The sequence below is a fragment of the Cavia porcellus genome, unplaced genomic scaffold (assembly GCF_034190915.1).
Source record: "Cavia porcellus strain 051 isolate PalLab524CR breed Dunkin Hartley unplaced genomic scaffold, mCavPor4.1 scaffold_1, whole genome shotgun sequence".
NCBI lineage: Eukaryota > Metazoa > Chordata > Mammalia > Rodentia > Caviidae > Cavia > Cavia porcellus.
In genome coordinates, this window is record NW_026947484.1 from 14,968,281 (window position 1) to 14,982,895 (window position 14,615).

The 14,615-nt window shown below is 57.7% G+C and overlaps 3 protein-coding genes across 14 annotated transcripts in view; 1 reads left to right on the top strand and 2 right to left on the bottom strand.

Moving 5' to 3' along the window:
* Positions 1 to 4,644, bottom strand: Chpf (chondroitin polymerizing factor). The gene is made up of 4 exons (XM_063245708.1): positions 4,331 to 4,644; positions 2,643 to 3,216; positions 2,019 to 2,198; positions 1 to 1,703 (listed from the first exon to the last, which is right to left on the bottom strand). Exons 1-4 carry the CDS (start codon positions 4,642 to 4,644, stop codon positions 447 to 449), a joined length of 2,325 nt encoding a protein of 774 aa, XP_063101778.1. The 3' UTR covers positions 1 to 446.
* Positions 4,635 to 11,501, top strand: Tmem198 (transmembrane protein 198). Of its 3 annotated transcripts, none has more exons than XM_063245719.1 (5): positions 4,635 to 5,438; positions 5,754 to 5,889; positions 8,335 to 8,910; positions 10,067 to 10,269; positions 10,630 to 11,501. In XM_063245719.1, the coding sequence occupies exons 1-5, from the start codon at positions 4,635 to 4,637 to the stop codon at positions 10,765 to 10,767; spliced, it is 1,857 nt and encodes a 618-aa protein (XP_063101789.1). In that variant the 3' UTR covers positions 10,768 to 11,501. The 3 variants fall into 3 exon arrangements, with proteins under 3 accessions (XP_063101789.1, XP_063101805.1, XP_063101798.1); XM_063245735.1 differs by having other exon boundaries at positions 5,297 to 5,438; positions 5,758 to 5,957; XM_063245728.1 differs by having other exon boundaries at positions 5,301 to 5,438; positions 5,754 to 5,957.
* Obsl1 (obscurin like cytoskeletal adaptor 1) overlaps positions 4,794 to 14,615 on the bottom strand; it is a 26,707-nt gene continuing 16,885 nt past the window's right edge. For 3 of the 10 annotated variants that reach the window (XM_063245696.1, XM_063245683.1, XM_063245677.1), the window contains 6 exons: positions 14,395 to 14,507; positions 13,762 to 13,918; positions 13,439 to 13,600; positions 13,021 to 13,125; positions 12,439 to 12,708; positions 9,234 to 10,293 (listed from right to left, as the gene is read on the bottom strand). In XM_063245696.1, coding sequence (XP_063101766.1) covers positions 10,247 to 10,293; positions 12,439 to 12,708; positions 13,021 to 13,125; positions 13,439 to 13,600; positions 13,762 to 13,918; positions 14,395 to 14,507 — 854 coding nt within the window. In that variant the 3' untranslated portion in view covers positions 9,234 to 10,246. Of the gene's footprint in view, positions 4,926 to 9,233; positions 10,294 to 11,629; positions 11,760 to 12,438; positions 12,709 to 13,020; positions 13,345 to 13,438; positions 13,601 to 13,761; positions 13,919 to 14,394; positions 14,508 to 14,615 lie in introns of those variants that run through there. The other 7 variants (XM_063245689.1, XM_063245668.1, XM_063245658.1 and 4 more) reach the window with 5 other exon arrangements.

Consider the following 14,615-nt stretch of genomic DNA (forward strand, 5'->3'; position numbering starts at 1 on the left):
TCCACACTCAGCCAGTTTATTAAAGGCAGGGAGCTGCATCAGGGGTCTAGAAGGGAGAAGGCAGGAGGTATCCCCTTCTTCTCTCAGCTCCCCTGTTCTTCGACAACTCAACTGCAGCCCAGCCCCCAGGACAAAACCCCAGGAGGCCCGGCTGGCGTCAGGCAGACTGCACTGCATAAATACACGGAGGCCACAGCCTGAATCAGCAGCGTCAAAGGGACAGGAAGACTGGGCTTGGGCAAGAAGGGGTGGCTCTGTGGACACCTCCCCCAAGGCTTGTCCTGGGCCCCAGGGCCCAAGGAACCAGAGTTAGGGGACAGGTGGGCTGCCCTGGTGTCTGAGGCTGTGACCAGCCCTGTCCTGCCAGGCTGGTATGTGGCTCTAGACTGCTGGGGAGGAGCAGGGCAGGGTGAAGTGGTGCCAGCGTGCAGGGGCCCAGGGCAAGGTCAGGTGCTGTTGCCCTGCTCCTGCTCGAAGAGCAGCATGGCGAGCTGGGTTCGGGAGCCCAGACTCTCGAGCATGCTCTGGCGGCAGCGGTGATACAGGTCCTCACTGAGCCGGGCGCTGCACCACTGGGCCCGGTAGCGCTGCAGCAGGGCCGGCTCCACAGCCCGGAGCACGTGCAGGCTGGAGAAGCGCAGGAAGAGCTCATACACATCCAAGCTCTCCAGCAGCTCCTCCTCCTGCTCTGAGGCTGCCGCCAGCTGCCCTCGTGCAGCCACATAGTCGGAGTTGTAGAAGCAGGCCTCGCTGGCCACCTGGCGATCAAAGCGGCCTGTGTCACGGCCTAGCTCTGGTGGCCCGGGCCCCTGTGGTGGAGCAACGGCCGGGTGGAAGGCCTGGAAGTGCATGGGAAAGAAAGCCTGCCAGCCGGAGATAGCATGCATACGGCAGCGATTCAGGAAGTCAGGTGTGAGCACCGTGTCTGGCCCGGCCAGCAGGAATAGTGTGTCCAGTGGGTGCTTCTTGGAGAGCAGATCCATGAGGCGCAGTGGGGAGGGCGCAGCTGTTTGCACACTGAGCCAGGGCACCCGGGCTCCAGGGAAACGCCGTTCTAGCTCTGCCACATGGGCCTTGACAGGTGCAAAGATATCTGCATGGGCTGCCCGCTGGGCTTGGCGTGGTTCATACAGTAGTAGCAAAGTCAGGGCTGCTGCATCACCAGGCTCCAGGGCTGCGGTGGCAAAGGCCTCCAGGAAGTTAGAGGCCAGGTCACGCTCAGCTGCAGCCAGAGGCAAAAGCACAGTGACACGTGAGGCCTCCGTGACATAGGGCACGGGCAAGATCTCCACTCGGCTCAGTGGCCGGAGCAGCTGAACCCGGCGGGTGAGAGGCTTGCGGCCACCCTGAGGGGTCAGTGCCTCCAGCTGCAAGTCTAGTGTGTATTCCATTCCCCGGGCTGGGTCAAAGCGCCGGTAGCCATTAACCAGCTGCTGTTTCTGGAGTCGCAGGGCTGGATGGTAGCGGCGGTTGAGTTCTTCCAGGGCTGCCCCCAGGACATCAGCCACATCAGCCCGATCAGCCCCACGAAGTGGGCATCGAGGTGAGCCGTCGGCACAGGAGAAAGCATGCTGCTCTGTAAAGTAGTCCCATCGCAGGACCTCAAAGCGGGAGGCAGGGTGAGATGGTGCTGGAATGCCCACAGGCCAGGCAGCCGCCCGCTCTCCATCGGCGGCCAGGTGGCTGGTATTCTGGATCTCCCACTGGCCAGAGAAACAGGACATGAGCAAGGCAAAGCACACAGCTGGGGGGCTGGGGTGTGGGCAGGCACCCCAGGATCCTGTCAACTTCTGCCCATCCAGGGCCCCCACCTATCCTTTCTGCAAATGGAGGCAGTTTAAAAGTTAAAAGAGGCATTTCCGGGAGGCTCTTCAGAAAAGGGGAAATCAGGACTGGAAAGCAAGTCTGTTCTGTGATTCAAACACTAACTTTATTTCTCGGGACCTCTGAGACCTCAGATCCTGTTTCCCCGTACTCCCCATTACTTCACTCCCCACACCCTCAAGCCCAGGCCATACCTGCAACTCCCGGATCTCCTGGTATGTGCGTTCCAGCTCAGCTCGGGCAAAAGCCTTGTGCAGCTGGTACATGTGCACAGGGTCACGCACAGGGTGGGCTGTCAAGGCACTTCGGAATCGAGGATCCCCTTCCTGTATGGATTCCCCAGGGCTGAGCTCCAGATAGTTATAGTGTACTCCCTGGGGAGAAGAAGGAAGGGATCCACAGTGGGCAGAATGACACGATGGGTATCTTACCTCCTCATCCTACTATCGGGTTTACATCTACTTAAGTGACCAGTTGCACTTGTGTGACTTGGGTAAGCTTCTGCCAGCTCATCTGTGAATCGGACATGCAATCTGTCTCAGGCTCAAATAAAATAAAAATTAACGCTGAACATCTGCTGAAATAAGGGCAAGGTGCCCTTATTTTCTCTAATTCTTATAACAGTCCTGCATGATAACAGTTTCCATTGGCATGCATAAGAACACTGATACTCAGATTTACTAATTTATCCAAGGTCTCAGGGATAGAAAATAATGTAACTGACATGGAAACCCAGGCCTGAACCACCCCTCTACCCTCCTCGGAAGAAAAGGACAAACTCAACCAGGAAGTGCCAGTAGGGTGGCTTATCTTCCCACCTCGTGGTCACCAGTGCAGCCCACCCCGGTGGCATCTATGATGCAGCGTCCCAGCCACTCATCAGGACGTGCACTGACGATGTCGTTGCGGCAGCTTTCCAGGTGGGGGCGCAGCTGCTGAAGCAGGGTGCGGGACAGCAGAACGCCAAAACTGCCGTGGCAGTAACGGCCTTGGGTCGGTTCTCCACCGATGAAGTCCTGGGGCAGGCCTAGATAGAGGTGGGCAGCGGAGGCCAGGCTGAGGCGGCCAGTTAGGCGTGCCAGTCCATGAGCCTCAGTGTAGGTGGCGTCAGGCACTAGGAAGAACCAGTCAAAGTCGTCACCATGCTGCTCCAGCAGGTGGCGCAGCGCCAGGTGCAAATGCCCGATGGGCCGCTCCTCGCCCAGCGTCACCACAGCCATGCCAGGTGGTGTCCGGCGACCCCGAGCGCCTGTCAGGAACACCACGCGTTCTAGTCTGTGCCCCAGTGTTCGGTTCACAGCCACACCCAGCGTGGGCAACGTGGCCTGTGAGGTCAGCACTGCCACCAGCAACCTCTGCCTGATGCCCAGCTCTGTGCTGATGTATCGAGTCCTGGAGGAAGAGAACTCTGGGTCACCAAAAAGACAAGGCAGGCAGGCGGGAGAGGTTCACAAAGGTTCAGCAGGTCCTAACTTTTCAAGCTATCTCCTTATCTATGCATAGGATAAGAATCACACCTATCTCCCAGGGATCATAAGGATTAAATGCAATACCAGTCTTACCATGTTGTATTTTGCATTCAGGAGTTGTTGGCAGGATCCTTGCAGATAGATATGCTATGTCAGATAGACTATGTCATAGGTCTGATTCTTTTTCTTTTTTTTATTGGTACCGGGGATCGAACTCATGACCACCTGCTTGCAAGGCAGGTGCTTATACCGCTGAGCTAAATCCCCAGGCCCATAAGTCTGATTCTTGACTTCACTACTTAGCAGCTGTATCCTTGGTTAAAAGTGTTCTTTAACCTGAGCCATCTGTAAAATGGACAGGTTTAAACTATCTAACACTCGGCAAATGTTCGGTGTTCCAAGAATATACTTATTTCTCTATAAATATGTTGCTAAACCATTAGAACATCACATCAATGATGTAAAGGAATATATTGTACAGACGGGTATTGTGTTTGGGGAAGGGTTGAACTAGGACAGGAAGTCACATTTGAAAAGCAGAAAGTTGTAGACTAGGGACTTGACTCCAGTGTTACTTAGGAGAAATTATTTCAACTTATGATCAGAGACATTCATGGGATGAGTACATTTCTTCTCCCATCTCACCCCAGGTGGCCTTGGTGTCCCAAGCAGGAATGAGATACAGGTAAATTCTAGGTCTCCCTTTTTTCTTTCCCTTTCTTGTATACACTCACTGTATATACCAGCTGTTTCTGTAACTCCTACAACCCAGCCAGGAAGTTAAGAGGATCTTTGGAGGACCACCGGGTGGACAGAGGTAGGCAGGTCCAACTCAGGTCAGGATGAGACCTCGAAAGGGCCTCAAACTGGCCCCGCGGCTCCGGGGTAAACAGGACTATAGGAAGTTATCTGGGCCCAAAGACTTCCTGGCCGGCCAGCCCCTTCCTTCCGGAGCCTGACCCAGCCTCCAGCGGCCTCCCCCACGCGCGCGCCCGGGTCGATGCCCAGGAGGTGGGGCTGGGGGAGCGGATCATTACCTGACGGCCTTCTTGGGGGCCTGGCCGGGCTTTGCCGGGTGGTAGGGCAAGACACGAGGCTCCCAGTTCTCCCCGGCGCCTGCACCGGCTCCGGGCCTCTCGCGCTCGGCTCCTGGCTGCACCGAGTTGGGCCGGCGCGCCGCGTTCGTGTTGCCGCGCGGCTGCAGCTCAGAGTCTCCGGGCTGGGGCGGCCCTGGGCCGCAAGGCTCTTCCACCCAGGTGACGCTGAGCAGACTCAGGGTGAAGCCCAGGGAGATGCCCACGGCCACGGGCCCCGCGGGCCGCAGCACAGACAGCAACAGCGATGCCCGCATGGCGCCCGGACCGCGGGCCCCCGGGCCCCGCGCAGCCCCAGAGCAGTCCACGGAGGCTCCGAGGGGGCGGGACCGGGGAGGGGGCGGATCCGGAGGGCCCGGGCCCCGCGGGCGGGCCCGCTCCCTCCCCGCCGCGCAGAGCCAGCGGCCGGAGCCGAGCCCCCGCACGGTGCTCCGCGGTCCCTCCAGCCGCGATCGGCGCTCAAGCCTCGGCTGTGGCCGCCGCTGTCCGACGTGTCACTGCGAGGGCCCCGCCCCCGGGGTGGGGTCTCGGGCTCCAGCTACCGGAGAGGGAGGAGAAGGGGAGGTTAAAGGGGAAGGCCCCCCGGAAGTGCCCCCTCCTCGGCGCCGGAGAGGGAGGCTCTGGGGGCGGAGTCCCCCGCCTCCCCCGGCGTGGTTGGTGCGTCCCGGGTGACGTCAGAGCGTCCCGCCCCTGCCTGGATGGTGCGCCCCGAGTGACGTCAGGAGCCGAGGCCGGAGCTGTCCATCAGCACCAAGGGCCGCGGGCGGGATCAGGGCATGGGGCCGCGGCTCCGGGACAGCCCGCACCCCTGCTCCTGCTCCTTCCCCTTCCCCGGGCCGGGCCAGAGTCTCCGGACGCCGCGGGACTGGAGTGCCAGCCGGTGTTGGAGGTGGAGCGGCGACACCGCCGCGCGGAGACCGGGCTCTCCGGCCCAGCAGCCCCCTTCCTCTCCGGACCCCATTCGGTTGGAGCCTTGTGCGCCCCGACACCCCGGCCCCTACGGCCCCTGCAAGCCTCCTTTGCTCAGAAGCTCAGGTCGCCTCCAGCCCAGGTAGATCTTGGACAATCCCAGATTTGGCTTCCTTCGGACGAGTCTTCAGGCTGCCTTCCCTCACCGGCGGCACACGGCCCCCATCTCCCCTCACTCCGCTTGGCCCCCTTTAACTTCATCCCAGCCCCCTGGAGCCAGGCACCTCTGCTTCCCTTTGTCTTTGCTTCCCACTCCAGGGATGCTTCCAAAGCTGCATGATGTGGGCACCACTCCTTTGTCCACTGTGTCCTTGCTGAATTCTCCCATTCCCACTTCCTCCTTCATCCTGGTGGGGACCCAGCACTCTTCCTTGACCTCCAACTTCCTCTCTATCAGGTAGACCTGGCGGGTGACCCCCTTCCACTCCTACCACCATGCCGGGCACTATGGAGACCCTGCGATTTCAGCTGCTGCCCCCAGAGCCTGATGATGCCTTCTGGGGTGCACCTTGTGAGCAGCCCCTGGAACGCAGGTACCAAGCACTGCCGGCCCTCGTCTGCATCATGTGCTGTTTGTTTGGAGTCGTCTACTGCTTCTTCGGTGAGAGCTCCCTCATTCCTCCCCTGGGTTCCCTACTGCTTTCTTGAGTTCTTTTTCTGAGGCCACCAGTCTTCTCCAGAGCCTCCCCATAAATACATTCTCTGCCCTCTCCTCTCCCTTCTTCTCTCACATCTCACACGTTTGTAGATCACCTAGTTTCCAGATTCTAGAGAACATAGGTTTTTAAATTAGACATATAGTATCTGAGTTTGAATCTGGCTCTGTACCTTCTTGTGATGCTTTGGGCATATTAGGCTGTCATAGTACCAGTTTTGTCACCTGAACAAAGGAAACAATGACATTTGTTTCCTACAGAGTTATTATAAAAATTAGCGGCTACTCAATAAAGAGTAGCTTTAGGGGGCTGGGGATTTAGCTCAGCGGCATAAGTACCTGCCTTGCAAGCAGGCAGTTGTGAGTTCGATCCTCAGTACCGATAAAAAAAAAAAAAGAAGACAAAAAAATAAAGAGTAGCTTTTGTAACAAAGAGGTGTTTGGGTCACTGTGCTAGAGAGGGAGGTGCTGGAAATTTAGCAAGGTGATTAAACATGTTCCCTTACAACAGGGCATATTGTATGAGGGGGGAGAGGCTCCTGAAATATTCACACTTGTGATACATATTAGAGTGGGCTGAATGGTAGTCACACACATGGAGATCGCCTACAAGGCAGGCTCCAGTAATCGAAGCTGCTATGAAGAGTATACAGAATGGGTACTGCAAAAGAGAGCTAAGTTAAATTAGGAAAGTGGGAGCTGAAATCCAGCTCATATTTTGCTTGCCAAACTCAAGACTTGCAGAAGGCTGCTTTCCCTAGAGCAACCTTCCCTAGAGAAAGGAACACCTTTTTCTAATTTGCACAAAGTTATCATATGGGCTAGCAGCATCCTAGAATAAATGCCGGGTGATTCTACAGCAAGAATTACAGAATTGCCAAGAGCAGAATGGGTTCTGCAGGCAGAGGCCCAAGGATGGTTATAAGTGACTGGAACCAGTGGAGTAAAGGAGACTGGTAGGTTTGGCAGAGGTGAGGCAAAGTTTGTCTTCTCCTCTCTGCAAAAGAAGTGGATAGATGAAGTGAGAGCCAATTGGTCCCTCTCCTCCCACCCCAAACTCTGGACTGAATAACTGCAGACTGGGTGGGGAAAAGTGCCCTCTGCAAGGGTTTAGGACCTGTTCTGGCCTCCAAAGAATCTGGGTCACTTCATTCCCTCCACCGTCCACACCCAGTCCCTCTGCACAGTTCTCAGTGTACCCTCAGATTCCCTTCTGTGGGCTTCCCTGACATCCTTCTCACCCTGATACTCCTACTCGGAGCCGTCATCCGAGGACCCTATTCCTTTCTGACCCCAGGACCACCCGGACTCCAACAGTTGTCTTCTTCCTGGAATAGAACCTGCTGTTTATTTTCTTTCTCTTTGCCTCTCTGTGACTTCTTGAGCCCTGACTTCCGTTTTCCCAACTAACACTTCCGCACTCGGTCAGATATGCCCAATAGGCCTGATAGCTCTAATGGCCCTATAACCTTTTCTGCCAAAATCCCACAACTACTATTTCCCTCCTTCTCCTTCTCATCTTTGATTCCCCCCACCCCAGTCTCATATCCTTCTATTCGCTGAGCCCTTCTCTGACTAGTTCTGGTCCCTGGTGCCTATCGCTTCATCACTGGGTCACCCATCACTACACTGCCATCATAATCATCCCATCTCTCTGGCTTCAATGTCCGTCTCTCAAAAGCTCTCTAATAATACTCAGTGATTCAGCTTCTGCCAATCCCTAAAAAGACTCTTTCTGCTAGAATTTCTCCCCAGTAACTCAGCTGTCTGTCCTGTTAACATTTGGATGATGCCTTATCTCTGAAGCCCTGTGGCCTTTCAAAGAACCTGTATGGCTTCCATCTCTCAAAGACATTTTTCTAACTTTTAAAAACCTCATTTCTGGTGCTTGTTGTGGCAGCACCTATACTAAATACCTCATTTTGGCACACTCCTGCACACAAGACCCCTGTGATCATGCCAGTTCCACTGTGACCTCGATGACCCATCTCTCTGAGCCCCATGAGCCCAAGACCCTAATGTCCTGTTACTGATTTGCTTAAGTCTAGTGATCTATCTCTGACTCCTCTGACCCTCAGAGTTCCCAAATCACTATCCCAGTGGTTATTTCTGTCTTCACAATGAGACCTGAGGGCTATGTCTCTCTGACTTCCCAGTGGCCCCCTGACGCATGCCCTCATGACCCCAGTGACACCCAGTTCTCTTATTCAGTGTCCTTGTCCAGTGTCATGGTTCCTCTTGGATCCCACGGTCCTGACCCTGCTGACCTGTCTTCAGCCTGATAAGCTTCTTTGGGCGCTCAATCACCCCTGTTCCCCTGCAGGTTACCGCTGCTTCAAGGCAGTGCTCTTCCTCACGGGGCTGCTGTTTGGCTCAGTGGTCATCTTCCTGCTGTGCTACCGAGAGCGGGTGCTGGAGACGCAGCTGAGCGCTGGGGCAAGCGCGGGCATCGCGCTGGGCATTGGGCTGCTCTGCGGGCTGGTGGCCATGTTGGTGCGCAGCGTGGGCCTTTTCCTGGTGGGGCTGCTGCTCGGTCTGCTGCTCGCTGCTGCAGCCCTGCTGGGCTCCGCACCCTACTATCAGCCTGGCTCTGTGTGGGGACCACTGGGGCTGCTGCTGGGGGGCGGCCTGCTCTGTGCCCTGCTCACCCTGCGCTGGCCCCGCCCACTCACCACCCTGTCCACTGCTGTGACCGGTGCTGCACTCATCGCCACCGCTGCTGACTACTTTGCCGAGTTGCTACTGCTGGGGCGCTACGTGGTGGAGCGACTTCGGGCCGCCCCCGTGCCCCACCTCTGCTGGAGGAGCTGGGCCCTGCTGGCACTGTGGCCCCTGCTCAGCCTGATGGGCATTCTGGTGCAGTGGCGGGTGACGACAGAGAGGGACTCACACACAGAAGGTGAGAAAGCACAGGCTAGGGTGGATACTGGAGGAGGGAATGGCCAGAGATGGGTGGAGGGCCAGGGCAAAGGGACCAGGGCAAAGGAACAGAAATTATGCACACTATCAGCAGAAGGCTTCAGTGGGATCGGACAGCTGATTTTCTCAGAGTGTGGGAGGACAAGGTATGGTACGGGTCATTTGCCCTAGGCCAACCCTGTCTCTGGACTGGGGTTATACCAGAGATAAAACAGAATGGGAGGGACTGGCAATGTAGCTCAGTGGCAGAACACTTGCCCAACATGCTAGAACTCAAGCAATGCCAAACAAACTAAAAACCAATACCAGAAAAATGGCCTGCCTTTATAGGTATACATCCAGGGCAGGTGAGAGACAGGTAACAAACATTCAGTCAAACAAGATAATTCCTACTGTGCAGAGTGATATGAAGGAGATACACAATGTAACACGAAAGAGTGATCTTATAGAAACTGTTCTAGTTAGGGTGGGCAGAGCTGCTTGGAGGAGGTGACACATAGGCAGAGACCTGAAGGATACAGGGCCAGCCATCGCTTCCAGCTTAAGAAGAGGATGACAAGGACAAAGACCCATGAAAGAATGTGGCTAGCATGCTGGAGGAAGAGGGGTTGGAGCGTTGCACGTGAGGTCGGACACAGGCTGATCTCGAGGGTCCTCGGGCCATGAGGAAGGACACCGAGTTTTACTAGAGGGCAGTGAGAAGCCAGTGGAGGGTCTAAAGTAAGGGATGTTATAACTTAGTGCTTGGGATGCTTGGGATGCTGCTGAGTGTGGCCTCAGAGAGGGGCAAACGCACAGGGAGCCAGTGAGAAAGTAGCGGTAACCGTCCTGTTGCAAGATGGCTGGGCTGACCTGGAAGAGTCGCCTGTGGCTCAGGGTCTGCAGTGGGACAGCTGAGGAGGGGGTGTCTGTGAGTCCCAGAGTCTCACTCGGAGACATTCAGAAGCAAAGAACAGTGGAAGGACGGTCCACTGGCAGGAGGGAGACTAGGAAAGAAGTGATGGGGTGGGGCGAGGGTAATGGACAAGGGGAGCCTGGACTGGACATCTGAAGTCCGAAGGGGGGAAAGAGCAGGGGAGGGCTTGGAGGGAAGAGGTCATGGACCACTGAGTCCCTCCTCTGCCACCCTTCCTCAGTGGTCATCAGCCGGCAGCGACGACGTGTGCAACTGATGCGGATTCGGCAGCAGGAAGAGCAAAAGGAGAAGCGGCGGAAGAAGAGAGCACCTCGGGGCCCCCACAGAGGCCCCCGGGCTCCTCCCAGGCCTGGGCCCCCCGATCCTGCTTATCGTCGCAGGCCAGTGCCCATCAAACGCTTCAATGGAGATGTCCTCTCCCCGGTGAGCACTCTGAGACCCTCCAGCCTGAATAGAGAAAACAGGAGTGTGCTGACCCTGTTCAAGCAGGACTAGGCTTTTCTGGGGGTGGGGGCGAGTCACAGTCTAGGAGGCCTGCTGTTTGTCTATCCATCAGAACCCCTGTCCTGAGGGTCTAGCCAGTCCTGCCCCAAGGTTGGAGGAAAGTTGTCCCAAATACAGATTTTAAATGGAATAGGATAAGCAGTGGTCTCTGGGCTATAGACCCCGGACGTGAGGGAATCTTGGGTCTGCATATTCAGGAGAGGGGGAAGTGTCAGGTTTGTGTGGGGCAGGGAGAGGTGGCTTGCAGTGGATTCTCACCCCTGTGTTACCTCTCCACAGAGCTACATCCAGAGCTTCCGGGACCGGCAGACCGGGAGCTCCCTGAGCTCCTTCATGGCCTCACCCACAGATGCAGACTATGAGTATGGGTCCCGGGGACCACTGACAGCCTGTGCAGGCCCCCCTGTGCGGGTATAGCTGTGTCTCCACCTGTCTACACTCTGCAGTCACCAGCTCTGCCAGCCTGAGGAGGCCTGCCAGGCTGCTACCCTGGCCACCTGGCCCTGTGGCCTTTGGCTGTGCCTCTACCCTCCATGGACAGGGCTGGCCTGGTCACTACAAGGGAGGATCTGTCTCAGGCTAGGCCTGGCCTGAGTGGAAAGCCCCCTTTCATGCTCCCGAGGGGCTCCTGAGGGACTTGGGGTACGAGCCCATTGGGGTATGCTCAGGGTTGTGAGTGTGTTGCCTGTGTGTGCACATGTGTGAGGGAGTAGGCTTGGAGCAGACACTGGGCCCTTGCCTTAGATTTCTGATTGGTAGGCCACCCTCAGGGCTGGCCTGCCCCCCCCCTCCGCTGGGGTCCCACAGGCTGCTCTCCTGCATGTCTGTGCGGAAGAGGCCTGCCTGCCTCCACTGTTACCCTGCTACCCAACCACTCATTGAAGGGTTCCTGTCCCTGTCCACATGGCAAACTGCAGCAGCCACATCCTGATGCCCTGGCTTCTGCAAAGCCACCAGCCTGCGATCAGTGACAGGGGACGGGGATGGGGAGTCCTGCCCTGAGCTGGGATGGGGGGTGTGAAGGCATGGGCCTTACATGCACGGTGCATGTCTGGTGTCTATCATGCCACCTGGACACCTCATGCTTCTGTCTCCCCCACACACCTGCTTTACATCTTTTATAAATGTGCCAAACTGTGTGGCCTCTGCCAGGAGTGGTGGTTTTCATCGGCTGGCACTTCCCTGGGCCAAGCTGAAAGCACTGTAGCCTCAGGCCCCTGTCACTCACTGCAAGGGCTCCAGGCAAGGTCTGTTCTCCCACAGCACAGAGAGACAGAAATGAGCGGTAGCACATTTATTGTTTCCCAATACCTCTGGTTCCCCTGCCTCCCCACCCTGCCTGAGGTGAAGGCACACACATTCCAAGCTGTCCATGGCACCACCTGGCCTGGTTCAGGCCTCCTAGTCACCTGCAGAGGAATGATGCCATGTGGGACTTAGAGGAGAGTAGATGGCACCCTCCCCTCCCTGGCAGAGCCTAGGAACCCACATGAGAAAAGTTGCGCCCTCAGCCTCTGCTATAAGGGGAGTAGGAAGGTGAGAGTCAGTTAGGGTTGGGCATGGGGGCCACATAAAGAGAAAGCAGGGATTCAGCATAGAGGATAAGGCAGCTCCTATGTGGGAGAGGAGAGAAAGGGGGCTGATTAGCTTAGGAGCCCCCTGGCCAGGCTGATGCTGAAGCCCTCACTTTGATGGGCAGAAGCCTGCTGGAAAGGAGGCAGGAGGGGGTAGGGTACTGGTGTCAGGACAGGTATAGTGGGTGGCTGGAAAGAGAGGAACCGGTAGACACGGGGTGCTCGGGAGAGCCTGTCTTCAGGCAAGAAGGAATGAAGGCAAGCTGGGACAGAAAGGTGGGCATTGCTGGGCGGGAATGAAATGGCTCAAGTTGGGAACTCAGGACTCCCTCCAACTCTCAGTCCTGAGTGTGATCTATCCCACTCCTCCAAGTCCCACCTCCACGAGTCCCAACGAGGACAGCCAAGACCTTTCCAAGACCTTTCCCAGAGGTGCGTCCCAGCTCCCAGATGCCCCCTCCTGCCTGGCCAGACGGCCTGCCCCTCAGACTTCCGTCCAGTGGGCCGTACTCACCCTCTACCAGCAGCCGTGTGTCGGCACTATCCCGGCCGGCCTGGCAGCAGTAGGTGCCCTGGTCCTCAGGTCGCACGTCATGGATGACCAGGCTGTGGGTGGGGCCGTGGCTGCGCATTTCATACTTGTCTCCCGGACACAGCTCGACTCCTTCCCGCAGCCAGCACACGTAGCCCCCGGAGCGGGACACGGTCACCTCCAGCACCGCCCGGCGGCCGGCCAGAACCGTTTTCTCACGAGGGGGGCGGCGGCACATCTGGAGAGGCAATGCTGAGGGTGGAAAGCAGGGCTTAAGTTAACAGGGACATTTATGGCCCCAGGAGGAGAGACGCATTTTCTCTCTCCTTGTCTCTCTTCTGTGCTACCAGTCTGTATCCCTGCACCCCCAACCCAGGCTCCTCCTCTCCACCCCCTGCCCAGAAAACGCGCTGCCCCCTGTGACCCGCCCCAAGTGAGGCCCCTTGAAGGGAAGGGAGATGAAGGAGGCTGAGTTCTTAGGATCAGCCCCAGGCCGTCAGCCCCAGAGCAGGAGGTGATGCCCTTCCCTGTTGACCCTTCCCTCCCCTAGTCTCAGTAGCTTACCCTCCACCTCCAGCAGAGCCGAGGATTGGGCGGGTCCCGCCTGGAAGCGGACTTCACCGGCGTCCTCTGCCCGCAGCAAGCTCAGCACCAGAATGTGTTTCTTCCCTACGGGGGAGGGGGGCGCTAGCGAGGCCTGAACTGCCTCTGGAGAGGGTTCGGGATGAGGGTGGGCCCAGAGTAGGCTCCGGGGTGGATTCGGACCCAGTAGGTGCGCGCCGAGATGAGTCGAGTAGGGAAGCGGACCGGGAAGAGGAGCCTCGCTGGACTCCGAGCTGGGGCGGAGGAAAGTCGGGAGAACTGGCTGCAAGGGCTGTGGGGCGGGGCCTGTTGGCGTGGAGGCGGAGCTTATCTCAGGGGGCGGGGTCTTCCTGAAACTGGGGCGGAGCAGCCAGGGGCCAGAGACGACAGGCGGCCAGACCTTCCTGTCGGATGCGGATGCGGCCTCCGGGTCTCAGCTGGCGGCCTCCAAGCTCCCAGCATCCCGGGGTCTCGGCCTCTGACACGGTGCACTCGAACGTGGCGCCGTCCCCTTCGCGGGCGCGCACCGACCGGAGCTCTTGGAGCACAGACACCCGGCGCTCTGGGGCGGAGCCCGAGAGTAAGGCGGGACTGAGGGGCGGTGTCCGACCACGCCCCTTACACGCCCCCAAACCAGAAACTCCGGGGTCTGCACTGGCGAGAGACCTGTGCGCAGCCCCGCACCCACAGCAGTGTCCAGGTCCCCTATCGCCCTATACCCACCGCGCACGGTCAAGCGGACGGGCCCGGAGCGGGACGTCTCTACTGCGCAGCTGTACGTCCCCGCGTCCGAGGAGCTGCAGCGCCGGAGCTGGAGAAGGCGGCGTGTGCCGAGGGCCTGGAGCCGGAACCGGGGGCTGGGAGTGAGCGTGCGTCCGTCCTAGAGGCGAAAGGCAGAAGGTCGTGCAGAGCCTAGCTGGGTCTCCACAGCGCGGCGGCATCCCCAGTTGAGGGCAAGCTGTCTGGAGGTGTGTTTTTGCATGGCTCTTTGGCAAGGTGTCACTCTTTGGGACATTAGGGCTGAGGAGGGCCACTAAGGGTACAGGAAAGCCAGCACCATGTATGGATCAGAGGATATAAGTGCGAATTCTAGAATCAGGCAAACCTGGATTTAGGAATGAGCTCTACCCCTTTTGTCTGCCCGTGGGCAAATAAATTCCCGCCACTGAGGGTCAGTTTCCTCATAGGTAACAAACACGGAGATAACAGGAGCTACTTCTTAGATTAATGTGAGGTTTAAGGACTAAGTGCAGTGTAAATCAGCACAATGCTGGGCACATCCATCCAGTGAGCTCTGTGGCGGGCATTATGATCACTGCTGTGCCCACGAGGTCTGTGCTGGGGCTGGGCTCTGACCTTCTCCCAGGTAACATCCGCCAAGGCCTGGGAAAGCTCACACTCGAACGTAGCTGTGTCACCCTCGGTCACCTCTAGGTCCTGTGGCCCCCGAACAATGGTCACTGGGACCTCTGAGAGTGGGAGAGGGAGGACAGTGCAGAGGAAGCATGGGTAAGAGCAAGATGAGGACCCAGCTGACAAGGACAAGGACACACAGTGCAAGGGGTCAGTGGCGGACA

Bases quoted from the DNA above. Each gene is read 5' to 3' on its own strand.
- Chpf (XM_063245708.1), bottom strand. From the start codon at position 4,644: ATGCGGGCATCGCTGTTGCTGTCTGTGCTGCGGCCCGCGGGGCCCGTG. The intron at 2,199-2,642 runs GTGGGAAGATAA...TCTTCTCCCCAG, and splicing joins GCTGCACTGGTGACCACGAG to GGAGTACACTATAACTATCT. The intron at 1,704-2,018 runs GTATGGCCTGGG...TTCTCTGGCCAG, and splicing joins AGGAGATCCGGGAGTTGCAG to TGGGAGATCCAGAATACCAG.
- Tmem198 (XM_063245719.1), top strand. From the start codon at position 4,635: ATGCCCGCATGGCGCCCGGACCGCGGGCCCCCGGGCCCCGCGCAGCCC. The intron at 5,890-8,334 runs GTACCAAGCACT...GTTCCCCTGCAG, and splicing joins GAGCAGCCCCTGGAACGCAG to GTTACCGCTGCTTCAAGGCA. The intron at 8,911-10,066 runs GTGAGAAAGCAC...ACCCTTCCTCAG, and splicing joins GAGGGACTCACACACAGAAG to TGGTCATCAGCCGGCAGCGA.